We start from the raw sequence: 26,749 nt of genomic DNA, 5'->3' as shown, positions 1-26,749 counted from the left end.
AATATAGACTGCAGCAGTTATCTCAATGTGGGTAATTATTCAGAAATTCAGAAATTATTCATGGGAACAGAATGAACAGATCTTGTATCAAATATATGTCACAGGTCGGGTAAGATAGGTGAAATTGCACCCCAGGTTTTAGGTGGTCCTCTCTGTCATGCAATTCCTAGTAATCAAAATGTTAGGGAGGGGCAGAAGGAAAGATGGGAGAGGCAACGGTGAGCAGCCATTAACTGCTAGGCCTCAGTGACAAAGAACATCACTCCTAGCCTACCCATGACCTACTCCGTCCAGTATCGGAGCCACGGCACCACACCCACAAGTTCACATATTGGTGCAGGCCTGGCTTTTTGCTCCCATCTCACACTACAACCAATCTTCCTTCTTTCCTTCCTTCCTTCCTTCCTGCCTTCCTCTCTCTCTCTTCCTCTTTCTCTTTCTTCCTTTCTTCTATAGCCTAAAATCATCTGCAGCTCCATCTCCCACAATTTTCACTTCTCTGTTCAGGTCAGAAACCCAGTGGCAAAAATAGATACCAAGTAATTTAAGACATCCCAGTAAGGGAAGCTGAACTCCTACTGATGAACTGACTGCACCACAGTGAAAGAAAAGGAACATTCAGTGTTTGATTCACCACATCACCTGTAAAAGGGGTGAGAGAAGTCGTAGTATAGGTGTGCTTCTGTCTCTTCAGAAGAGATTTCTGAAGAAAGAAGAGAGAAATCCCATAGCACACTTGGTGGGGTGGGGGTGAGGGCATCTGACTTAAAAAGTGACAGCAACATCTCTGTAAAAGAGATCTCAAGTAATGCAAAGAACTAATGAATAAATATGAGCCTTTGCACCCTGCAACCACATTCTATGTATTCCCTGTTGTTGGAGAAGAAACTGCTGGAGACATCCTCAAGTCCTTCCCCAAGAGACCTCCAGAACAGTGCAAGCAACGGTGCTGAATGTGAGAATTAGGCCCTAGGATTAAGTCAGGAGAACAAATGGATGTCTCACAACAGGGCTGTAAGTGCTGTTCTTCCTTTGATGATGTGTCTTTCTCTGTGATGTGACCTGTTGACCAGGTCCATGTGTGTACAGTGGAAAAGGTGCTTCCTCCCTCTGTCCCCATATATGGACACATTTCTGCTGCCAAAAGCCATTCTGTGCCTTGAGATTTACTAGGGTAGTCCAGGGGTTGGTTGCCCCTTTGGTAAGAGATGACAAGTCTGAAGAACGCAGCATTAATGACCACTTTCTCCTCTGTGGCAGGCTAACTTCTTCTCTCTTTCTGTGCATCAGTTTCCCATTCTGGGCAGCAAGAAAACATAAAGCTGCCACGGCTGGCACAGCACTGCATGAATATCCCATCTGCACCACACACACAGCAACACGCATCGGGGTAATGAGGCGATGTGACTAATGAAGCAGGTACGACTGGGCTTCACCCTCTACACTTTCTTAGCATTCTCTAGGGTAGCTTTCCCTCCAATTATTCCTTCTTCCTTTGCCCGTCTACAGACAAAGGGTATTTGGTTTTGCTTTGTTTTGGTTTGTTTTTGCTTTCTTCAGACTGTGGGTGTTTTGGTTGTCAGCTGGGCTTTCCCTTCAGTGCAGAGAGCACCTACGGGACCAGTTGGGATCACAGACCTGACCAGTTGGGGGGAGCACAATTAACCCTACACCCCTAATGGAGCCAACCCTTAAATACCAACTCCTCCTAGTTCTGTGCTTGGTCACTATCCCAAACTATGAAACTCAGAGAGCACCAACATCACGCACTTTCAGCACACACAGCCGTTGCCTTCTTTCTTTGTTCAGCTAAGTCAGCTCTAGAGTTGCACCCTTTGATCCAGTGGCTCTCCAGGGATTCCCAAGACACTCTTTGCTTGAGTAACTGGCTGAAGCACCGTGACCTTGGTGCCGTGACGACGCCTCTGCCAGTCTGTCCATTTGATTCCTCCCAGATGAAGCCAACAGAGGGACCGGAACCAGGAAACCACACTCTGCTGACCGACTTTGTCCTCTCTGGATTGTCCAACCACCCAGAACTGCAGCACTTGCTGTTCTTCACATTCTGCTTAATTTACACCATCACCACCACTGGGAACCTTCTCATCTTCATGGTCACAGTGCACCCCACCCTCCGCATGCCCATGTACTTCTTCCTCTAGGTCCTGTCCTTCAGCACTGACTGTTGTTCCTAAGCTTTCTGTTGGGCTAGATTGTGATTGTCCCAACAAGGCCAGCTGGGGAAATTATAAAACACCTCATCGCTGTTTGGGCTTTGGATTGACCACATGCCAAATCAAATAGTGGCATTGAGAGGAATATCACTGCAGCTGTTCAAAAAGTCCACTCTGTTTTCTACAGGATTAGATGAAATCCATTGCAAGCAAGGAAATCACAGACCAGATGAATTTCCCTGGCACTTACAGCTGTGTGCGTGAAGCTCACCATCCCCTGTTCTTAGGCACTTGCAGTGTAGGCTTCCAAACGTGAGGTGGTGAGCCCCCTCTACAGTCAATGAGGGGCAGGGGAGAAAGGGGCATACTGGGATATGTCTTTCCAAAGGGCATTTTTTTCCCCCCACATGACAGGATTCTCTTGTTTGACTGACGGTGCCTCTGGGGGAACTGTCATTTGTGCTGTCTCTGGAAAGACCGTAGATGGTAACTTCTACCGGTAAGCATGCTGAAGCCCCTCCATAGCTTCCAGGTGCTTGCAGAAGAGACTCAGACCTACAGGCAGAAGGTGCACACAGGAAGTGTAAAGGCAGCCCTAATGACTCATGATGCATCCGCCATGTCATCATTGCTTCTAGTTCTCACTTCTGCACAAGGTTAAAATCCGCTCTTGACCAACATGGACATGCTGCACAGTCAGGCAGAGCAAAGGGTGCCTGCTCTCCACTGCTAGTTTGGACCTTGCCTTCCCTTCACTTCCTGACCATCCACAGTGCCCTCATCACAGCCCAGTTGTCCCACTGGCTCTGGGCTGAGTCACCTGCCCTCCAGGAAAGGACATAGAGCCTGAAGGTCTGCCTCACACAGGACCTGTTGACCTTCAGGTCTAAGTAGCAGGCTCTGGGAACTCCGTCCTGTGTTCAAGCACCACTCCTGAAATCACCATGGACTGCGGAGTTAAGATATAGAGATACATGCATACACATACCTATATAGTTGTACATATGTAATGAACAACACTCCTGAGTGAGACAGTTAGAGATTTCTGAGTCCCAGCTGGGACACCCCCATCACATTTTAGTCATTGAAGGTGGATCTTACAGACAAAGAAGTCAGAGAAGAGGACTAAGAAATCTCCATCTGCCTGAGGATGGAATAAATCACCCCTAGTATTATGTTGACTTTGGAAGGACCCTGGACAGCCAGTTGAGACTTTATTTTTGCCATTTTATATGGCTTACCCAGGTGACATCATTATTCCTGTACCTGTATACTGAACTCCCAATGAATCTCAGGGGATCCTCCACACAGCACATCCGTGGGAGGAGTGGTCAGACGTAAAGTGTTGTTTTCCAAGGTTGTATCCAATTCTGTAAAAGAATATGAGCTCAAATATTAGCATGAAAATATAAAACATATAAAACACTGCTGTCAGTCCCCCCACCGGGGACTTTTCAGCTTCCCATGCTCTGCCAGGTGCATGGGAAGCTGGGGAGGGGAACGTAGCCAGGGTGGTTGACCCAGCTGGCTAATGGGGTATTCCATACCATGTGACATCATGCTCAGTATAAAAACTAGGAGGCATGATTCAGGAAGTGGCGGCTCTCGCGATGTGGGATGGGCTGGGCCTCATCTGCACATGGTTAGCGATGCATTGTGCATTGCTTGCTTTGTATATTCTATTATTGTTGTTGTTAGCATTATTACTATTACTGTTCTACTTTGTTTTATTTCAGTTATTAAACTGTTTTTATCTCAACCCGCAAGTTTTCCTACTTATGCCCTCCCGATTCTCTCTCACATGCTACCGGAGTGGGGGGCTGAGAGAGCGGCTGCGTGGGGTTTAGTTGCTGGCTGGGGTTAAACCACAATCAATCAGTTGAGCCTTCTTTCTCTAGCTCCACATTTTATACTTCCAGTTAGTCCTACATTTCACGTCTGTCTTCCAGCTTATGGAATAATAGTGTGGCCAGCAGGAGTAGGGAAGTGATCGTGCCCCTGTACTCGGCACTGGTGAGGCCGCACTCTCTTTCCTCTGTATATACGCTGTCATTGGCAATGCGTGGAATTAGTCGTCTTTTCAGTATTTTTGTCAGAAAGAGTAAATACCTCCAGCAACCTGCTCTTTCTGGGATCCAACTTCACAAAAGCTCCTAAACATCGTTGTCAAGTTACAAAATACAGCGTAGCTCTACTCAGATGAGCAGGGGATGCAAACCTACCTCCAACAGAAGACTCCAGCAACCTTCCCTTACAGGATTCCTGATGCCTGTGTTAAGGCAAGTGCTGAGATTCAAGAAGAAAGCAAAATCTCAAATCACCTTGAGCTTCTGGTCATTCCGAAAAGAATAGTAATAATAAGCAGATTTCAGATTCTGTCACTACGGGACTCATTAAAAAGTTCTGGGAGTTCTTGGAGTGCTTCACTTCATTTGTGTGGATCAGGACTATGTGCAGATGCAGGAACCTCATGATAACTGGAGCAGAACTAAGATGGGGATTTTCTGTGTAGGAAAAAGAAGGAGCTGAAACTGCTTATATTGTAAGGGGAGTACAGCCCCATGACTTGAGGCAGGTAATATTTAATCAAATCTTAACTAGTTAACTCAGATCATTCTGTAGTCAACGGAGAGAAGCAGACAACCCTGGTGGGCAGTTCACCTGAGATGAACCTACCTTTGTGAGGTTTCGGTCCCACTTCAGGAGCGCCTCAAGGGATGCTGCTCTCTAGGGTATCCCAGATGACTGCACTGGGCTGGCAGACATGGCATAGGGCCATCCAGAGACACACAATCAGCTTGGGCCACGGCTGGTGGCCAAGTGTGTGTCCCACCACACAAGTAAGGCAGTAGCTGCCTAGGCTGAGGATACTAAATTGTATTTTTAAGCTCATCCCTTGGTACTGCACTTCAGCCAGAGGAGATCTGATCAAGGGAGTAGCAGGCAGGAGTCCTCTCTTGCTGAAGCAATGGTCTAAGGGAGGGTCAGAAATGGAAGACCCCCAAAGGTCTTATATCTCCAGCCTGATTTAAAAGCATTATACTGACAAGCTCAGATGTAGACAAATGTTCTGTAGATGTGTGAAAACAGAGGAGAGGGCTTCCTCCCAGGTGACTGGCTTAGGCAAAACATGTTCCTGCAGATAAACAAGTGAATGACATTCAGCGCTGGGGTTCAGAACCAGCAGCATTCTTCCAGGGCTAGGTGCAAGGGCCATAGCTGACCTGGGGTGTTTGGAGGAGGAATGTGTTCCTTTAAAACAAATGAGTTGCACAGGTGCTCCCCATGATGTGGGGTCCCACAATACCCTCTCTTCTTTGGTATAGAGTCTGGAATTCAGGGAAGTGCTTACATCATTGATCTCTGAGAGGGTCTTGCCCCTGGGCTGTCTCTGATGGTTGTTCAGAGGTCTACAGGTGGTAGTCAGAGGTACACAGGTGTCTCCACTGCCCTGACCCAGTGACCAGAATGAAGCTGGGAGTTGTTACAGGCTATTTATTAGCAGAGTTTCTCAAACCATGGTCACAACCCCTGGGAATGAACACCATGACCAGGATAACAAAATATGAGAGAAACCAGCCTGAAGCCAGCAGTGGTCAACCATGCTGAGGGAGGAAGAGTGAAAGAGGCTGGAACACACTTCCCTTCAGAGATGAAGGGTCATAGGACCCATGGTCCTGTTCCAGCCACCAGTACTGTGGTCCTCACTCCCCTCACTCATGCTGGTCCCTCCTGTAAGAGTATGTGGAAGGACAATGTCTTCTCCTTTAAGGGTATCTGGTCAAGGACCTTCTCAATGTAAACCAAAAGGATAATAATAATAATAGGAGGAAGCCATAAACAAGAACATGCAGGGACACAAACCTGACCGACAAATGATAAGGGAGACAGTGATTCAAACCAAACCTGGTCAGTCACACTAGGGCTCATGAGGACATGTGTTATTCAAGTCCTGTATGTAGGTGCTGTGTGGCAAATAAGGACACGGACTCCGTCTGAGAGGGCACGAAGACGAAGACGAAAATCCCTTCATTATACAGCACAAGCGCCTTTTTATACCTCACATTATGCCACGTATGCACTTCAAAGAATTCCCTAGTACATCCCCTAAGCAAAGGTCATCTCGACACTCTTCCGCTAATTTCCTTATCTTTGTCACGCTCTCAGAACCGTTAACTGCCACCTCTTATCTCCCTTTTTCCCACGGCTTCTTTCACTTCCCATCTTCCCATGGCTTCTTGTTTACCAACGCTGTGATACTGCTTGTACTCTCAGACATTGATTCCTCCACATCTCTCCCTTTTTCTTTTACAACAAACACTAAGCTAACTGACTTTTCTAGTATTCTTTTCACACATTGCAATAAACATAGTACACACACAAGACTACATACAAATACAATCAAACGTATAATTCCCAGTTCAATCAAACTCATTACCCATTTTGCCAAGCCCCAATAATTCTATCTCTTGTGGCTCTACACTCAGGGGCGGACGGTACACCAAACATCTGTCCCAATTGTCAGTCACATTGCGGCTGCCACTACAAAGTGTTGCATGCGGCTCCGTGAGACCTAGGGTCCAATTGTTCCACAGGAGTCCCACTAAGCAGGTGGAAAAAGGATCTCCAGGCGATGAGAGCGAAAGGCAAATGGTCTCCTGGCCTGTCTGATTCGCAAGGGCGATCCAGACGTTCTCTTTGGGCTGCGGTGGGGCCCAAAACGCGCTTACGCCTGCAACAACGGCGAAAAAGACGGCTTGACGAACCGCGCTGGTACCCATCTTGATCCTCGATCTGTCGAGACACAAGCATACCCTCGACCCCAGGTTATCAATGAAAACGGGCCTTCCCACTCATGAGATTCCAGGTTTCTCACCTTTACCCACGCCTTGCCCCTTATGATTGCCTCATGACCTTCAACAGAATCAAAATGTCTGCAAATCGGGGGTCCACCGATTGAGAAAATTAAGAACATAAACGGCTTTTGCCAATCTTTCCTGGTTAAATCCCCTACTCCCTCTTTTTGTTTTGTTAACCATCTCTGAGTGAACGGTGGGCGCGCTCAACAATGGCTTGCCCTGTGGGGCTGTGTGGAATTCCCGTGATATGAGTGATTCCCCACGTTTGCAGGAAGGTCCGTGTGGCTTGGGCAACGTACCCGGGGCCGTTATCTGTTTTTATTTTGCTCAGTACTCCGAGAATGGAAAAAGCAAGAAGAAAATGTTTTCGGACATCCCGGGACTTTTCCCCAGTGTGGGCTGTGGCTGCAATTGCTCCTGAAAATGTATCCACTGAGACGTGGACACATTTGAGTCGACCAAAGTCGGGAAGATGTGTAACATCAGTCTGCTAAAGTTCGAGCGCCTGCAAGCCACGAGGGTTGACTCCCCCCGGCTGTGGAGGGCCCGCACACTGGTACTCAGGGCATGCAGTGACAATTTGGCGTGCTTGCGTAAGTGGTAGATAAAACATTCCAGCCAAGGCCTTAGCGTTCTGATGATAAAAGTTATGTGAATGCCTCGCTTGCTCAAATTTTCCCCGGGACAACAACAGCCCCTGCAAGCGAATCAGCCAACCGGTTTCCCTCAACCAGGGGCCCCGGCAATGCAGTATGAGATCTGATATGTAATATAAAAAAAGAGTGGATCCTTCGATGAATGTGTTCTCTGAGGGTTTTAAACAGAGCAAAAAGCTGGGCATTATTTACATCTTTCAAATAAGCAAACTCCATGCGGGACACTACCCCTGCAACATACGCAGAATCAGTCACGATGTTGACAGGGCATTGCCATTTTTCAAATACTCGTACCACTGCCGCCAACTCCACGACTTGTGGTGAACCATCTTGTTTCCGGATATCAGATTACCATTGATCGTGGTTGTCCTTCCAGACAAGGACAGACTTACCCGTACGCCCGGACCCATCCGTGAAGACCGTTAGAGCGTCCAAAGGGGTCACGCTACATTTTGGCAATTGCTGCAGTGGTAGCGGGGACTGCAGCCATTTATGACTGGGAGGGTGAATAGAAATCACTCCTGTAAAACCTTCCATAGCCATTTGAAAAGGTACAGACATTTGCATCAACCAAGTTAACATAGGCATCACGACAGGAATGTAAATGGTATGCGGCTCTTTTCCGCACAGCGCTATCAACCGTTGCCTCCCTCTCATGACCAGGGATGCAAACATTTCTGCTGTAGTGGTGATGGTTTTTCCAAATTGATGGGGAAGAAACACCCATTCTATGACCAACAACTGTTCGCCGCTGGGTGTTGGCTTCCATTGAAACAACAAACCATATGGTTGGAAGTCAGCGTTCACTATTGCTAATTGAAAAGGAAGCTCTGGATCACAGCGCTGTGCTTGCCGAGCCGATATCATTGTAGCAATCCGCTGCAACGCTTGCTGAGCCTCGGGGGTTAACGTTTGTCGAGACCCCAACGCAGGATCACCTTTTAGCAAATTAAACAGAGGTCTCAACAGCTCGTTGTTGATTCCCAACAGAGGCCTTACCCAATTGATGGTGCCCAATAATTTCTGCAAATCAGTCAAGGTATGGACCTGACTACTGATCTTGAGCCCTTGCGGTATCACAGTTTGCTCAGTAATGCGCCACCCTAGATATTTCCAGGGAGCGGTCTGCTGTACCTTTTCTGGGGCAACTATCAAGCCGTTACGCTGGAGGCTCGTTACGACAACCTCCATGGCCCCTCGTATCATGGCCTCAGAGGGGGTTGCTACAAGGATATCATCCATATAATGATAAATTACGACTTTAGGCAATTGGGCACGGGCTGGACTAAGGGCCCGAGCCACGAACCATTGACATATGGTGGGACTATTTTTCATGCCTTGCGGGAGCACCGTCCAATGGTACCGTTGACTTGGCTGGGCTACATTGGTCGTGGGTACAGTAAAAACAAACCTCGGCGTGTCATCTGGGTGTATGTCATGAGAGAGTGGTTTAGAGGCCGCTTAAAGAATCACCGTCAAAGAAATTAGCAGAAAGTGATTTTAACAGAGATTTATAAAGGTGCAACCTAATAGAATTCGATGGCAAGGTTCACTCTATTACTTATTACATGGGTGAAACATACAAGGGAAAATCATCTAAGGGTTTATATTTCAGGGACAGTCTAGGTTTCAGTCACAATTTAGCAACACTTAGTTATCAACTAATCATTAACAAACTTTAGTAACGCCTAATCATTAACTATTCAATATTTGCAAAATAGGTTACTAAGTCTACTACAATCACAACTTAATTACAGATTATGCTTACTATTAGTTCACACACACAGAGAAACATATATATATAAAAATATACAGAAGGTATACCTGTTAAAAATTCCCCTCGATTTCAGTGAAGAAATATTCACGTCGAATGTCTAGGCATTCCCTCTCAATGGGCGAAGGGTTGAGCTTCGAAAGGGACTCACCCAGGACCCAGTGGTCCTCCGAATATCGCAGGCCTGTCGCAAGCTCTGAGAGGCTCCCACTCAGAGGGAGATGCTGGGTGCAGCTGCTGCGGTCCAGGAGAGCTCAAAGGGCCTCACTCAGGACCACCGTTTATAGGTTCGCAAGATGGTTGGCTTTAGTCATCCGTAAATTTCCATCCTGGCCACAGTCCCAGGTGGTAATTACTAAAGAATTCTCAAGGTTTCGGTGTTGTTCTGCTGGACACCCGGGCCAGACAGTAGGAGTATGTTCCCAGACTCAGCTGTGCAGAGTTTCTGATACAGTCAAGGAGCGCTCAACTGCCAGACTCAATACACCAAGGCCGAGGTTTCATGGAAATTTCTGAGATCAACAGGCGGCCCAGATCAACAAGTGGCCCAGGGAAGAAGGGGGGTATGAATGCACCACCACAGTGTAGCGGAATGGAGGGTAGGAAGGCTCTGCAGCGGGACCTGGACAGGCTGGATCGATGGGCTGAGGCCAATGTATGAGGTTCAACAAGGCCAAGTGCCGGGTCCTGCACTTTGGCCACAACAACCCCAGGCAATGCTACAGGCTTGGGCAAGAGTGGCTGGAAAGCTGCCCAGAGGAAAAGGACCTGGGGGTGCTGGTTGACAGGCGGCTGAATATGACCCAGCAGTGTGCCCAGGTGGCCAAGAAGGCCAATGGCATCCTGGCCTGTATCAGAAATTGTGTGGTCAGCAGGAGCAGGGAGGTGATCGTGCCCCTGTTCTCGGCACTGGTGAGGCCGCACCTTGAATACTGTGTTCAGTTTTGGGCCCCTCACTCCAAGAAGGACATGGAGGTGCTGGAGCGTGTCCAGAGAAGGGCAACGAAGCTGGTGAAGGGTCTGGAGCACAAGTCCAGGGAGCGGCTGAGGGAACTGGGGTTGTTTAGTCTGAAGAAGACGTGCAGGGGAACTGGAAGCAACAAAGAGGGGGGTAGGCAGGAAAGGGGTATAGAAGAGGCTGGTCGGGTGTCAACCTGGGCCAGTCACTGCTGGTCTGGCTGAGCTCTGCACTTGACCACCGCAGTCTGTCCTGTCTTCTTATTAAATCTTTTCATAACTCTCCCTGCATAATCTCACTCTACCCTGTGTGTCCGTGTGCTGCAGGGACTAAGTGCCAGCTACCAGCGTGTGTGAATTTGATGCCAGCTACTGAAGTCAGACTGGGATTGTGGCAGCCTCTGACCTCTGGTGTCAGCTACTGGAGCCAGTGGGATCCCAGTGCAGCTACCAGAGCGAGCGGGGTCTCGGTGCCAGCTGCTGGAGACAGTGGGGCTCTCAGCTGCCAGCTGCTGGGGCAGGAACAGTGTGTATCCTAAAACCATTTCCTGGGGGGATGGCGTGAGTGAAGCGAGTGAGGGGTTCAGCACCGGCAGCTGGAGCGGTGTATAGGGTTTGCGTGGCAAGGTTTTGGGAGTGGGGGGGTTACAGGGGTGGCTTCTATGAGAAGCTGCTAGAAGCTTCCCCCATGTCTGATAAAGCTGATGCCAGCCGGCTCCAAGATGGACCCACCACTGGCCAGGAGAAACAACTCTGCAGACACCAAGGTCAGGGAAGAAGGAAGAGATGTTCCACGCACCAGAGCAGAGATTCCCCTGCAGCCCATGGTGAAGACCATGGTGATGCAGGCTGTCCCTCTGCAGCCCATGGAGGTTAACGGTGGAGCAGATATCCACCTGCAGCCCGTGGAGGACCCCATGCTGGAGCAGGTGGATGCACCCGAAGGAGGCTGTGACCCCTTGGGAAGCCCACACTGGAGCAGGGTCCTGGCAGGGCTTGTGGACCCATGGAGAGAGGAGCCCACGCTGAAGCAGGTTTGCTGGCAGGACTTGTGACCCCGTGGGGGACCCATGCTGGAGCAGTCTGTTCCTGAAGGACTGCACCCCGTGGAAAGGACCCACGCAGGAGCAGTTCGTGAAGAACTGTAGCCTGTGGGAAGGACTTACATTGCGGCAGTTCATGGAGGACTGTCTCCCGTGGGAGGAACCCCACGTTGGAGCAGGGGAAGAGGGTGAGGAGTCCTCTCCCTGAGGAGGAAGGAGAGGTAGAAACAACGTGTGATGAACTGACCGCAACCCCCATTCCCTGTCCCTCTGTGCCACTGCGGCGGAAGGAGGTAGAGAAAATCAGGAGTAATGCTGAGCCCTGGAAGAAGGGAGGGGTGGGGGGAAGGTGTTTTTAGGATTTGGTTTTATTTCTCATTATCCTACTCTGATTTGATTGGTAATAAATGAAACTAATTTCCCCAAGTCGAGCCTGTTTTGCCGTGAAGGTAATTGGGCAGTGATCTCTCCCTGTCCTTACTTCGACCCACGAACCTTTCATTATATTTTCTCGCCCCTGTCCAGCTGAGGAGGGGGAGTGATAGAGCGGCTTTGGTGGGCACGTGGTGTCCAGCCAGGGTCAACCCACCACAAGCGGGAACGCAGGTGACAGCCCATGTGCCTGGTGCTGGCTGCTGCGGGGGGTGAGTATCTGTATCTTCCCCAAAGTGCGTGTGTGTGGAGGGTGTGTGTGTTCACCAGAAAACTTAAAGCTGGACCAGCCGGTTAGCAGGAGCCCCAGCTCCGGGCAGGGGTATCAGCTGGGCAGGGGGTTGGTGCTGGTACCTGGGTGGAGTGTGAGGTGCCAGGGGGACGACTGGGTGAGTGCTGCGTGTTTGCAGGGAGCATCAAGCTGGACCAGCCGGCAAGTAGGGGACCCATGGGGCGAGTCAGAGGGCCAGGACCTGGGCAGGGTACCAGGAGAACAGAGGGGCTGTGCCAATGCTCAGGGCACCTGCAAATGTCCATGTGGCTTGTGAACCCTGAGAGAGTCGTGTGTGTACCTGCACTAGTGGCCGCCTGTCTCTGACAACCCCAGAGGCGGTGGGGACATGGGTGTCTGCACTTGTGTGTTATGTGGGTCCTGTGTGTCGGTGGTGTTGACGGCAGCACCTTGGCTGTGGCAGTCTGTCTGACCGGTCGTGTCAGTGTCCTTCTGCATGTGTACATGTGTGACCACGTGTCTCTGGGGTACACACTGAGCCTCACTACTGGCTGAGCCTGCAAAGAGGAAAGCAGCAGCCATGGCCAGTGATCTGGGATGGAGACACCGGGTCACTAAGCTTGGCTCTAGTGGCCGGGCAGGAGGAATCACCAGGCTGTGGAGCTGCTGGCTGCTTATAACATCCCCTAACGTGCATCAATCCAGATGATGAAGGTGATACCAGGGTTAAAACAGGAGTGATCAGTAGGATTGTTAAAAGGAAAGCCTGGAGTTCCCACATGCCTATGATCTGCAAAAGGGTTAGTTCCCTCAGGGTGGTCTGGTTTTCCACCTTGCCTTCATAATTTTTCTGGGGAAACATTGTCAATGAGATAAATAGGGCCACTAAAATCAAATCTGGTAGGTTTATGCTGATGTCTCTGAACAGGTCTGTCCGTTCACATGAGTCTGATTTCCCTGCCTGTTCCTGTAACAGATTTCTGTCTGTTTTACCACTACTTTAAAAGAACATTTTTTTTTCAAATTATTATTCCTCAAAATAAAAACAACCATACAAGCAAGCCCATTCCTCCACCCCTTTACTTTCCTGTGTGGCAAACAGTACATACTCTTGTCTATAAGCCCACGCTTACTCCCTTCTGCACGCCCTCTTAAAGCACCTATCCTGGTAGCAATCATTTTATTACACTGAGAGGCAAGGTCTGAGGTCAGCATTTACCGCAATGTCTACATTTCTAACACATCTGGTAAGGTTGACACTTTCAATGACTCTTCATGGTTGCTACCTACTGAGTGGGAGGTTTTCAAGGATAGAAATCCATAGAAAAACCCTTAGGAGGGTTTTTTTCCTTCTCAAAGGAATTCTGATTTACTTGAGAATAAAAGGCCAGAATTCCCTAAAATTACTTCCTTATGAGAAGCCATTGAGCCAGTGAATACCAGCTGAGTTTGTCATTCAAAGGTGAACTGACAAGAGAGACTAAGGTGACTATCTAAATGAGGATACCTACTCTTTAGCTGAGATTAGTCTAACCATACAGGAAACATTCTCTATAAATCTTTGTTTTAGTTCAAACAAGGATTAATTAAAGGAAATCATACCTTTCAAATGACACAGACAATCAGTTGAAGCAATGAGAGAATCAATATTCTTGATTAGGATAATCATGTCAGAAATTAGGGAGGCATTGTGTATCAATCACATAGATCACTTAAATGATGCAGAACATAAATAACAAGTAGGATTGCTTATGCTGACCTACGCTGATTTTGCTATATTAAAGATCAGTGGAGCCACAACAAACATGAACACAAACCCCTCAGCCTCTTCATTTTAGAAGAATTAAATTTTGTAATCATAAAACATCTCTTCCATAGTAACAAATAAATGCAGGAAATGGCAGAGAGCCCTCTTCTTTTTATTTTTTGCTTTGATGGATAATGAAAATAATGAATCTTTGGAAAAGACTTGGAAGCATAATCTCAGAATAAAGAAGTGGAAGAACAGGCAACCAAGTATGTAAGTCAAATATTGTCCACAGATCACACATTCAGGAGGCAGTATTCCTGCCTGCCTAATCATAATCTAAATCACCTGCCTTCTTTATAAAAATTATTGATATGTGTACTTCCCAAAGAGGTTTCTAGAATCAGTTTCCTACAGGAGCCTGCAGAAAAGTCAACATTTTAGTCCTCATTCTTTAACCTCAAATATTTTATTTCTAGTCAGTGATTTTTTCAAGGCAGTCTTTACCTCTTTGTTCCTCAAAGTATAAATGAAAGGGTTCAGCATTGGCGTAACAAGGGTGTTCAGAAGGGACACCACTTTGTTCATACTTAGTGAGGCATGTCCTCTTGGCCTGACGTAAATGAATATGATTGCCCCATAAAGCATGATGACTACAGTCAGATGAGCAATGCAGGTGGAGAAAGCTTTCCGTCTCCCAGAAGTAGATGGGATCCTTAATATGGTCAAAATGATGGCAAAGTAGGAGATGACAGTCAAGAAGGAAGTGCTAAACAGAACCGTTGTAGCAACAGTGAAAACAAGCCATTCAATATGGCGGGTGTCAGTGCAAGCCAGCTTCAGCATTGGCCCAACGTCACAGTAGAAGTGATTGATGATATTGGGGCCACAGAATGGCAGTCTAAACACCAGAATAGTTTGCACAAAGACAGTCATAAGGCCACCCATCCAAGAGCCAAATGAGAGCTGAGCACACAGTTTTCCACTCATGATGGTGGTGTAGTGGAGAGGGTTGCATATTGCTGTGTATCGGTCAAAGGACATGGCTGTGAGGAGGAAAAGCTCAGTAGAACCAAGGAAAAAGAGGGAGAAGGCTTGGGCTTTGCACCCAGCTATGCTGATAGACTTCTTGACCTCCACAAGACAGGCCAAAAACTTGGGTGCAGTGGCCGAGATATAGATGATTCCCAGAAATGACAGATTTCCAAGGAAGAAATACATGGGTTTGTGGAGAGTGTTGTCATTCACCACTGTGACGATGATGATGACATTCCCAGTGACAGTCAAAATGTAGATGACCAAGACTCCCACAAAGAACAAAACATGAACCCTTTGAAGGCTGGGGAAACCGAGAAGAATAAATTCAGTCACAGAAGTCTGGTTTTCCATCCTCTGCTTCCACTTTGTATATTTCTGCATTAATAAATACGGCAAGTAAAGGAGTGATCAAAGTTTTTTTCTATGTGAGTAGGGAAGAGGAAATATGGAGATATACAAGTGTATACGCATATAGGTATGTATATAAATATAGGTATGTAAGAGACATTTTTTAATTGATTTTAATATATATTTTAAAGAAACCAGGGGGTTTGAGATCCTTATAATAGTTTTACTGCTTAATTTCTCAGGTACTTTTTCAGTTGAAAAAGTGATCTCTCTTATACTGGAAGACTGTATGGAAGACTGAAGAATTTATGATTGACAGTGATATATACTGGTAATATTCCCTCTACCAGTTACATTTCTAAGGGTGGGAGACATGACTGTAATTCATGTCCTCTAAAAGATGGATGTCTAGTCAAAATTAATCTAGACTCCTACTTTGAAGCCCCGAGTACTGCCAAAAAGTGATTAACCCCATCCGGACGTAGGCAACATGAACTACCTCTTACCATAGGCGTTTCTCCATCGGTTGTCCATAGCAGAACACAGGATAGCTGGATGGCAATAGTTATCCAAAAATGTTATTGTTTGAACAGAGATGAAATGTATATCGCCTTTTGCACATACAAAGCCTTCATAAGTCTGTCCTGACCATAGCTTTATGTAAGAAATCACTCTCTTTCCAAGGAAAAAAAATAGATTATGCAGAAAATATTTTAAATCTCTACTTTATGAAGATTTATGTCACCAGTTTTTTGTTACCTTGGTTTTTTTCATCCTCACAGGTTGTTGTCAAGCAGTCCTAAATGAAAGAAAGAGCATGACAGTCACATTCTAAACCTATTAATTGCTCATGTATTTGGTTTTATTAAAAAAAAAAAAGTACAAATGATCTGCTGTCCTTTCACTCCTACTTATCAAAGTAAGCATTAAGTTGACTTGGGAGTAGAAATCACGATCTTCCCTTGCTAAGTACATTTTAAAAAGCATTCAACTTTCTGCCCCTCCCTGCTTTAGGATAGGAATATCTTACTAATACATTATTGTCAACACATCGTGTCTCTCTTCACCCTGATTTCTATAATGCAATCTAATTACTCATACGAGCAAACAGTCTAAATTTCTTGGACAGCAGATTGTTCTGAAATATTTTCTTTTTCTTGTCCTAAAACACTTAGAGTATAATACTCACATGCCTCGGTCTCTTTAGGGCCTGGATTACCTTCAGTAGCCACCAATGGTTCTCTGAATAATGAAAACACAAAAATGGAAGGAAGATATTCACATTTGTGAAAAAGCCACCAATGTTAAAATCATCATCCCAAATAACAAATATCTTCTGAGGAGGGAAGGGAGATAAATACCTGTCAGCAATGTCTATACTCAGCATATAATTAAACCTCTCTATGTGCTGTTGTTAAGCAAGCTGAGTGGCTCCAGACCGAGGGAAGATATTCAGGTAGTTCCATTGCACATTCAGAGGCATTTAATAGAGCCCATTACTGTGCAAAGACTATTGGCTGGGAAGGAGCAATTAACTCAGCTCATCCAACATTAAATCTTCAGGGGGAAAATGGATCACTTAAACGGTGTAAAGGGCCTGCAGAACTTTGAAAAGCAGCCTAATGGATAAATCAGCATGGAAAACCAGAGTATCTTAACTAGTAACAAAAATTAAACTCTTGTAGAGAGTCATGAAAAGAGCCCCAAATTCTCAGACAGACCTGATGAATCAGCTGTTGCGGAGTATGTCAGCTCTATGGATTCAATGATTATAAGGATCTATATTTTCTTTCCCTGTGTTTCTTTTCATTTTGGATGGCAATGATGATTAAAATTTGTGAGCAAGTCTACACAGCCTCCTCTGGGTAAGATGGGTTTGGTAACAACTGCTGATAAGATAGTAGAGTGAGTGCAGAAGACTTGTGGGAACAGAACACCCAGAACTAACTGTCTGAGAACTCTTTCTGAAGCATACTGCCATACCATAATGGCAGCTTCATTCCTGAATTAACTCAACAAACTTTAGGCTGTTTTTATCACTAATGAAGCTCTCTGTCCCACATGCCTCTCTATCTCACCTTAACTCCCGCAAAGGTGTTGTCCGAAAAGCGGATTCGTGCCCGGCATGCAAGTAACCAATTCCACACGCTCAGGAGAGATATTGTTTTATTCAGGCCTGGGTGCTCGGTGGACTTGCCACAAATCAAGCACACCTGGTCTAGTCACCTTGCTGTTTATATCCATGCTTCTCATACGTATTTTAAGATTCTCTTTTACATATTCATTGAATTTCTGAGAACTAATTATAATATTACATCATCCTAGACACATGCCCACTAAAATCTCTGGGGTCTTCTTGAGGGTCTCAAGTGGTCTCTGGTGGTCGGCAGGGTAGTGAACTCTTCGTGAACCTGTTCCTTTCTTCCCTTATAAGGTCGAGGTTTGTCTCTGAGCCACGTCTGGATCACGTTCATTTATGGTTCTTGATTTTAAGGTTAATCTTTTCTAGAGTCTAACAATATTACACACCTGCAAACACAATACCTAATTTTTTAAGCATCAAATCTTCATTGTTTTAAAATTACAGAAACGAACAGAACAGTATGCAATGTTTGAAATTACAAAATGAACAGGCTATACCTACTACATCAAGGCTGTTTTTATGACTAATGAAGCTCTCTGTCCGACATGTCTCTCTATCTCACCCTAACTCTCGCTAAGGAAGTCCTTTGACAAGGAAGGAGCACATCTGTTACCATACAGTTACCACGCAGTGCTGCTACTTTAAATTTTTCTGTAAAGCCCCAAACCATGATTGGGTTAAATTCCAATCAAACTAATGATCAAAAGAAATCACTAGTTGCTAGGAGTAGATGTTTGAAACAAATAGTTATTATAATTTCAGGTAGAGTGTTCTGTTCATGTTTCTATAGTACAGTACAGTACAAATAAATTTAGGAACATGAGGGACTGTTGGTTTGTTAAATATTAGAAGATAATTTAGCATACTATTGTAAGAAGCAACTGATGCTTAGAAGAAACCAGTTGAAACAAATCACCTAGGTCGGATAGAAGCCAAGAGGCCACTGAGTCTGCGCAAAGTAAAAGGGTCAGCCAACGGTGACGAAGAGGAGTCACTGGCCTTCATCTCCAAGACCCCTGACGACCACCACCAAGCAACAGTGCGCAGGCGCAAATGGGAGGAGAGCTCATTTTAATACGAAGCGAAGACTAGTCATGCATATGTATTAGTAAATGATGTAATGCTATGTATATTTATGATTTTGTTGTATAAATTTATGGTGAAAGGTGCAACAAATTGGACACGCTGTGGTGGAGCGATCCCCCGTGTCCCCAGCGCTGCTAATAAAGAATGCCTGCCTTTTAACACTACATTGGTGTTACGAGGTTCCTTCCCGATTTCGGTGACAGTTTTGGCGACCCAGATGGGACCCTGCTTGTGAATCTCGACGGATCCGTGGGATCACAGGACCTCCAGCCGGCACCGAGGGATTCTCGGGGAGAACCTCTGATCCCCGGACCGAAGAATTCAAAGCAAGTCCCCTGGAACAGGTAAAAAGGCATTCTTTTCTAAAAAGGAAAGGGGTAGAGTCCCCGCGGTCTGCTCGTAAGGCGCGGCGAAAGCTACGCAGAGTTGGGCTGAGAGGTACCTAGTAATAACGCCTGCCCATAAGTCGCGGTGAAAGCTTCGCAGGGTTGGGCTAGAGACCCGGGTAAAGGAAGGGGTAAGAGGCCCCGGAGAGGGAGCTCCACCAGGGGTTGGGGTCCCTCTGACTAGTGACTGGTGATAGTGCACAATCACACTCAACTAGTCTTTGGAGGATGGGTACTTTTCCGAGCAAGAAAGCAGTCCCACAAAGAACACCCTTGGGATGTATTTTGAAGCATTGGAAAGATTTGGGGGGTGATCCTTTGACTCGGAAACAGCTAATTGAATATTGTAATAATTGGTGGCCCATGTATAAATTGGAAGATGGGGAAAAATGGCCAGAGAATGGAACATTGCAATATAATACCATCCTACAGCTGATGTTATTTTGTAAGAGGGAAGGTAAATGGGATGAAATGGCATATGTTGATTTGTTTTTCGCATTGCGAAACCATCCGGAGTGGCAGAAACGATGTGGAATGCGATCATATCATTCTATGATGGTATTGAGTGATGAGGAAAGTAAGAAGGGATCAAACAAAAGTGGTAAAAAGAAAAGGATAGAAAATGGAACTGAGGGAGAAGACATTGAATTAATGATCGCTCCCCGCCGAAGGAGGGGAGGGGAAGATCAGGATTTAGAAGATGATGGACTCCCTGTTCCTCCAGCAGAAGGAGGGATAGGGGGATTCAGCCCAATTTCGGGAAGAACACGGGGAAAACAAGGAGAAGTAAGACCTACTTCCCTCCAAGCTCCTCTTCGAGAAGCAGTAGGAAATGAAGGACCGGTTTTGGTTAAAGTTCCATTTTCTATCACTGAATTGAGATCATGGAAAGAGCTTGCGGGTACTTATCGAGAGGATCCTGAAAGAGTGGCTAAAGTGATCGAAACAATAATTAGAACCCAGGATCCAGATTGGAGTGACTTACAAGTGATATTGGATGCTTTGCTTGATGATACTGATAAAGGGATGGTATTAAATGCTGCTAGGAAGCAGGTAGAAGGGGCACATGCTAGCGGGGGTTTACAGGGAACAGTGGAACAGAATTTTCCATCCGTGAATCCTGAATGGGACCCTAATCAACCAGGGCCCAGAGAGATGTTAAATAGATATCAGAGGTGGATTTTATACGGTGTGAAACATGCAATGCCCAAGGTAATGAATTGGTTAAAATTATATGATGTAAGACAATTGGGGACTTAGTAGTAAATCAGTTAATGTTGTTGGTGCGACAGGGCAAAGAGAGAACCGACCCTTTTTTAGAACCATTAAAGTTTAAATTGGGAAAGCGGTGGGTAACTCATCAGTTTTTATATATGCCAGAATGCCCATTGCCCTTATTAGGGCGAGATTTGTTGAGTAAGTTAAATGCACAGATAACTTTTAGAGATGGGGAAATTAAATTGTTAGTACCGGAGTCAAAAATTATAGAGGCAAAGGCGTTTATGTTGCAGGATTTCCCCAAGGAAGAACAAATTCCAGAAGAAGTGGAAAATGCAGTAATTCCATTGGTTTGGGCGAGTGGAAAACCAGGACGATCTAAGTTGGCAGAACCGGTAAAAGTAAACCTGAAACCTGGAGCCAAGCCGGTAAGACAAAAACAATACCCCATTAAGTGGGAGGCTCGGAAAGGATTAGAAGAATTGATTACAAAATTTTTAGAATATGGGCTCTTGATAGAATGTGAATCAGAATATAACACTCCCATATTGCCAGTAAAGAAATCTGGAGGAAAAGAATATCGATTAGTTCAAGATTTGAGAGCTATAAATCAAATAGTGCAAGATATGCATCCAGTTGTAGCTAACCCATATACTTTATTGACCTCTCTAAAAGAGGAACATAAATGGTTTACGGTACTGGATTTAAAGGATGCCTTCTTTTGCATACCCCTGGATGCAAAAAGCCAAAGCATATTTGCTTTTGAATGGGAAAGCCCTACCACAGGACGGAAGACACAATTGACATGGACTGTACTTCCACAAGGGTTTAAAAATAGCCCTACAATATTTGGAAACCAATTGGCAAAAGAATTGGAAATATGGAAGAGACAGAATCAAGGGAAAGGCACATTGTTACAGTATGTGGATGACATCTTGATAGCGGCAGAAAACAAAAAGGAGTGCCTCGAGAGTACTATTAGTTTATTGAACTTCCTGGGCCAAGGTGGATATAGAGTCTCTAAGACTAAGGCCCAAATAGGAAAAGAAACTGTGATTTACCTGGGTTTTGAAATATCCCAGGGACAAAGACAATTGGGGAATGAAAGAAAGGAAGCAATTTGTCAGACCCCTGAACCCAATAGCCCAAAGGAATTGAGAGCCTTTTTGGGAATGGTTGGATGGTGCCGACTTTGGATTGTGGACTATGGACTATATGTAAAGCCACTATACGAGGCTTTGAAAGAATCCAAAGACCGGTATTTGACCTGGACACCTGAATGCCGAAAGTCATTTAAAGAACTAAAGAAAGCATTGATGATGGCTCCTGCTTTAGGACTACCTGATGTGACTAAGCCGTTCGAGCTGTTTGTGCACGAGAGACAACATCTGGCTCTGGGAGTGCTGACACAAAGACTGGGATCCTGGAAAAGACCGGTTGGGTATTTCTCCAAACAACTTGATAATGTGAGTAAAGGATGGCCGGGATGTTTGCGCGCTGTAGCAGCAACAGTGTTGTTGATCCAAGAGGCTCGAAAGTTGACTATGGGACAGAAGATGGTGGTATATGCCCCACACATGGTGATAACTGTTCTAGAGCAAAAGGGGGGTCGTTGGTTGTCCCCTAGCAGAATGCTAAAATACCAGGTTGTCCTATTGGAACAAGATGATGTGGAATTGAAAACCACACCAATTGTCAATCCAGCAATATTTCTAACAGCAGAGAATCCAGCAGGAAGTTTAGAACATGATTGTTTGCTAACCATTGAACAAGTCTATTCCAGTAGATTGGATTTGAGAGATGAACCTCTGGAACATCCTGACTTGGAACTGTTTACTGATGGAAGCAGCTTTGTCCAGGAAGGAAAGCGAATGGCCGGGTATGCTGTTGTCACCACCACCGAGGTACTGGAATCAAGGATGCTGCCTACAAATACCTCAGCACAGAAAGCAGAACTGGTTGCATTAAGGCGAGCTCTGCAAATTGCCGAGGGAAAAAGGGTAAACATTTGGACTGATTCTAAATATGCGTTTGGTGTGATCCATGCTCATGGAGCTATTTGGAAAGAGAGAGGATTGTTATCAGCTCAAGGAACATCTATAAGATACAAGGAAGAAATTCTCCAACTTCTAGAAGACGTACAGAAACCGAAAGAAGTAGCAGTAATGCATTGCAAAGCCCACCAATTTGGTCAAACAGTAGTAAACATAGGTAATCGATTGGCAGATAAAGCTGCGAAAGAGGCAGCAAAACAAGGCATCCTTGCACTAGTACCAGTAAAACACATAAAACTCCCTGATTCAAAACCAAAATATAGTAAATTGGATAACCAATTGGCAGAGCAATTAAAGGCATCCCAAAATGCCGAAGGATGGTGGGTAACACCGGAAAAACAAGTAATAGTGACCCCGCAGGTTATGATAGAACTTGCAAGAGAAAAGCATGAGCAGACACATTGGGGAATAGATGCAATGATATCTAATTTGAAAACATTTGCAGTTTGCGTGGGAATGATAGGAATAGTTAAAGCAATAGTAGCTAAGTGTCTAATTTGTCATAAGAATAATCCTTTGAACCAAAAGAAGCCACCGTTAGGAGTAATAAAGCAAGGAAATTCTCCTGGAGATTATTGGCAAATTGATTTTTCTGAGTTACCCAGGCAAAATGGGTGTAGATATTTGTTAGTGTTGATTGACACATTTTCTGGATGGCCGGAGGCCTTTCCTTGCCGCACCAACAAAGCCAAAGAGGTAGTCAAAATATTATTGAAAGAAATAATACCTAGATTTGGAGTACCGATAGGAATGTCTTCTGATAGGGGACCGCATTTCGTGGCAGAAATGGTCCAGCAAATTAGCAAAATTTTAGGCATCAAGTGGGACCTACATACCCCCTGGAGACCACAGTCAAGTGGAAAAATAGAGAGAATGAATCAAACATTGAAAAGACAGATAAGTAAAATTTGCCAGGAAACATCTTTGAGGTGGCCACAGGCTTTACCGTTGGCTCTTTTAAGAATTAGAATTCAACCAAGATCAAAAGACGGTGTAAGTCCATATGAAATTTTGTATGGTAAGGCATACCAAATTCCTTTAATCCCAGGAGATATGAAGGTAACTGGGGAAACTGATTTGAAAAGATATTTGATTTCTTTAGGGAAAGTCCTTGGAGCACTCCGAAGATATGTGGTATTGACTAGATCACTTGCCTTGGATACGCCTGTACATCAGTATCAGCCAGGTGATCTTGCATATGTAAGAACCTGGAACTCTGAACCACTGCAGGAGAAGTGGAAGGGACCCTTCCAGGTACTGTTAACAACTTACACTGCAATCAAAGTAGAAGGAGTGGAGCCGTGGATACATTACACTCGAGTAAAGAAGGCCCCGTCGTGGAAAATTATTAATAGGGATCCAGAAACTGCAAAATTGACTCTAAAATGTGTCTGATTGTAAGAAAATGTATGTTAATCTGGCAATTAATATTGGTGGGAACTTTATTTGGAGAAGAACGAAATCAAATGAACAAAACAGAAATTGAAGATTCATCAGAGCAATTGATACACATTCCCAAAAGGACTCCGGAAGAAAATCTAATGATAGGATTGATAAAGAAGCCGCTTCCCGAGAAAAGGAAAATATAGTATCTTGGTGGAGTTGTAAAAAAAAAAAAAAAAAAATATATAATTGTAGTACAATAGACAAAACAATTCAAAATATTCCCCCTTTGGCAGCTGCATTGAAATATGGGTGTTGGTGTAGAGGTCTTAAAAATGATTTGATTCTCAATGATCCATATAAGCTTGAAAGAGATGCAGTTTTTAGTTGCAAGAAATCCACTATTCAAAGTCCAGGACATTTAGTTTGGGCAATGAGTGATGGAACCTGGACCACCCATTTATCCATGGATAAAAAGGTGAGGCAAATTACTTTAGGAATGCCAACATTATGCCCAATTTGGAAAAAAGGCTCCTTTTAAGGGTGCTCTTGAAAATTTAAGATTGGTTCGTGCAAAGAGGTCACAAGTTGAGGAAGAAAAATGGAATGAACCCTCAGTAGGAGTGAAAATTGGCTGGGCCTTAGAGTCCTTGTTAACTCCCCTATCAACGTATAGGAATAGGGCTTGGTTATATAAATTAACAGGACAAGTAGAAAAAATAGCTAATGTGACAAGAAAAGGGTTTAAACAATTAAATTTACAACTCCAAGCCACTTCAAAAATGACTTTGCAAAATAGAATGGCCCTAGATATGCTTCTGTTAAAAGAACATGGAGTTTGTGGATATTTGAAAGATAGAATTGATCATTGTTGCATACATATCCCAAATGTTACACAAGATGTAGAACATGATTTGGATTTGTTAGGACAAATAGAAAAGAACACTCAAGAAATTCAAACAGATATGCAAGAAAATTGGTTTGACAAAATCTTTAGTGGACTGGGATGGAACCTAAGTTCCTGGGTAAAATCTTTAATTAGTACTGTATTGTGTTTGTTAATTATTTCCCTAGTGATATTGCTTATCTATTATTGCTTGAAAAGAGAGTTCACAAGGAAGGCCGCCGTTGATCGAAAGATCACTCTCGCACTAGTAGGAAATAGTGGTGACAATTACAATCTAGCAAACACGAATCCTGCCTTTGTAAATAGTTAATATTGTGGAAGTATTGAAATTAAATAAAATTTCAAGACTTCCAAAGGGGGGAAATGTTACCATACAGTTACCACGCAGTGCTGCTACTTTAAATTTTTCTGTAAAGCCCCAAACCATGATTGGATTAAATTCCAATCAAACTAATGATCAAAAGAAATCACTAGTTGCTAGGAGTAGATGTTTGAAACAAATAGTTATTATAATTTCAGGTAGAGTGTTCTGTTCATGTTTCTATAGTACAGTACAGTACAAATAAATTTAGGAACATGAGGGACTGTTGGTTTGTTAAATATTAGAAGATAATTTAGCATACTATTGTAAGAAGCAACTGATGCTTAGAAGAAACCAGTTGAAACAAATCACCTAGGTCGGATAGAAGCCAAGAGGCCACTGAGTCTGCGCAAAGTAAAAGGGTCAGCCAACGGTGACGAAGAGGAGTCACTGGCCTTCATCTCCAAGACCCCTGACGACCACCACCAAGCAACAGTGCGCAGGCGCAAATGGGAGGAGAGCTCATTTTAATACGAAGCGAAGACTAGTCATGCATATGTATTAGTAAATGATGTAATGCTATGTATATTTATGATTTTGTTGTATAAATTTATGGTGAAAGGTGCAACAAATTGGACACGCTGTGGTGGAGCGATCCCCCGTGTCCCCAGCGCTGCTAATAAAGAATGCCTGCCTTTTAACACTACATTGGTGTTACGAGGTTCCTTCCCGATTTCGGTGACACATCCACTTGATCTGAACGGGAGGGCATGGGTGACAGGCTCAGTAAATGTTCTGAAATTTGTTTGACACCAAAGTTGAAAGCTTCCACTGGGAGTTAAAAAATTATATTCCTTCACTGCTAAGAGAAAGAAAATAATGAAGCTATTTTCACTGGGGACAAGTGGCGGTTGTTGGGTGATTATGAACAGAGAACACAGCTGAGCAGCAGACAGGATGGGCCAGGAGGGTGTTTCATGTACATAACTGCACAGATATGCAGAAACAAAGGAAGATAGCTGCATACAGACATATGCAAGGGAGGGGAGCATTAATGATATGATAAAGATTGAATTAGCCTCCAGGTGCTTATTAAGCAAACCACCCATGTTCATAACAAAAAGCAACAGCTTGTTTCGATTCAGCACAGAACTAGGGATTTTTGTTACAACAGAATGATCCTGGTTCAAACTGAAATAAGAGCTTTCATGCAGAAGTTTTTCTCGTTGTGGTTTTGCTCTAGCTCAGCTACAGCAGCTTCCATCTGAAGTTCCGAACATTTCCATCTGCAAGAACAGAACTCCAAAGATCTGGCTCCTGCAAGTTTTTCCTTCCCACCTCCAACCCTGCTCCCATTAATTTTGTTGTCAAAGAGTTTCACAAACCATTGATCAGGTTTTTCTCAGATAGTTGTCTCACTACCCTTGGGTCACATGCTTGAAATCCTTCTTCCTGTCCCAAACACCCAGGGTTTTAAAGCAGCCCCTTTTTCTTCTTCACACAGGAGAAAGTCCTCAGCTCTGACCACAGTCAGCCCACAGCAGAGAGACAGCCCTCAAAAACACCAACGGAGACTCAACATTTACCTCAGACCCAGACAAAGGGTTGGATGATGAACCCCTGCTCCTACCAGCTGCATTTATATTAAGGATGCTGCTTTTCCTCTCTTCTTGATATGCAAGGCGCATAAAGACAGTCACAGCCTAACAGGCACTTTTTACAAGTACTGTTATCAGCACCAGGAGAGATGACCAGCTGATAGTTGGATTGCCAACAGAACACATAAGCACTCCGGGACGATTAATCAGCCTTTTTGTTCCTCCCTGTTGCTCCCACTAATGGTTTAGTTTCAACAGGTCTCAGACTGAAATAGATCTGTTATCAGCAATTTTCCCATCCATGGAACATGTCAGTAAATCAAAGAGCGTGTGAGACAGCAGAACAGTGAAAAATGCAGCCTCCCCTTCCCACCTCAAGGACCTTTAATAGCCCTGCGTTATCTGTATGCAAA

General features: G+C 44.8%; 1 protein-coding gene across 1 annotated transcript; it reads right to left on the bottom strand.

Moving 5' to 3' along the window:
• Window positions 1-14,321: 14,321 nt before the first annotated feature.
• LOC142091727 (olfactory receptor 6X1-like) lies at window positions 14,322-15,263 on the bottom strand. Its single transcript, XM_075171105.1, has one exon. The coding sequence runs from the start codon at window positions 15,261-15,263 to the stop codon at window positions 14,322-14,324; it is 942 nt and encodes a 313-aa protein (XP_075027206.1).
• Between the last annotated feature and the right edge of the window lie 11,486 nt (window positions 15,264-26,749).

This window comes from Calonectris borealis, chromosome 22, assembly GCF_964195595.1.
Source record: "Calonectris borealis chromosome 22, bCalBor7.hap1.2, whole genome shotgun sequence".
Lineage (NCBI taxonomy): Eukaryota > Metazoa > Chordata > Aves > Procellariiformes > Procellariidae > Calonectris > Calonectris borealis.
This window is presented reverse-complemented; position numbering and strand designations above follow the sequence as displayed.

Coding starts and splice junctions, on each gene's coding strand:
- LOC142091727 (XM_075171105.1), bottom strand. CDS start 15,263: ATGGAAAACCAGACTTCTGTGACTGAATTTATTCTTCTCGGTTTCCCC.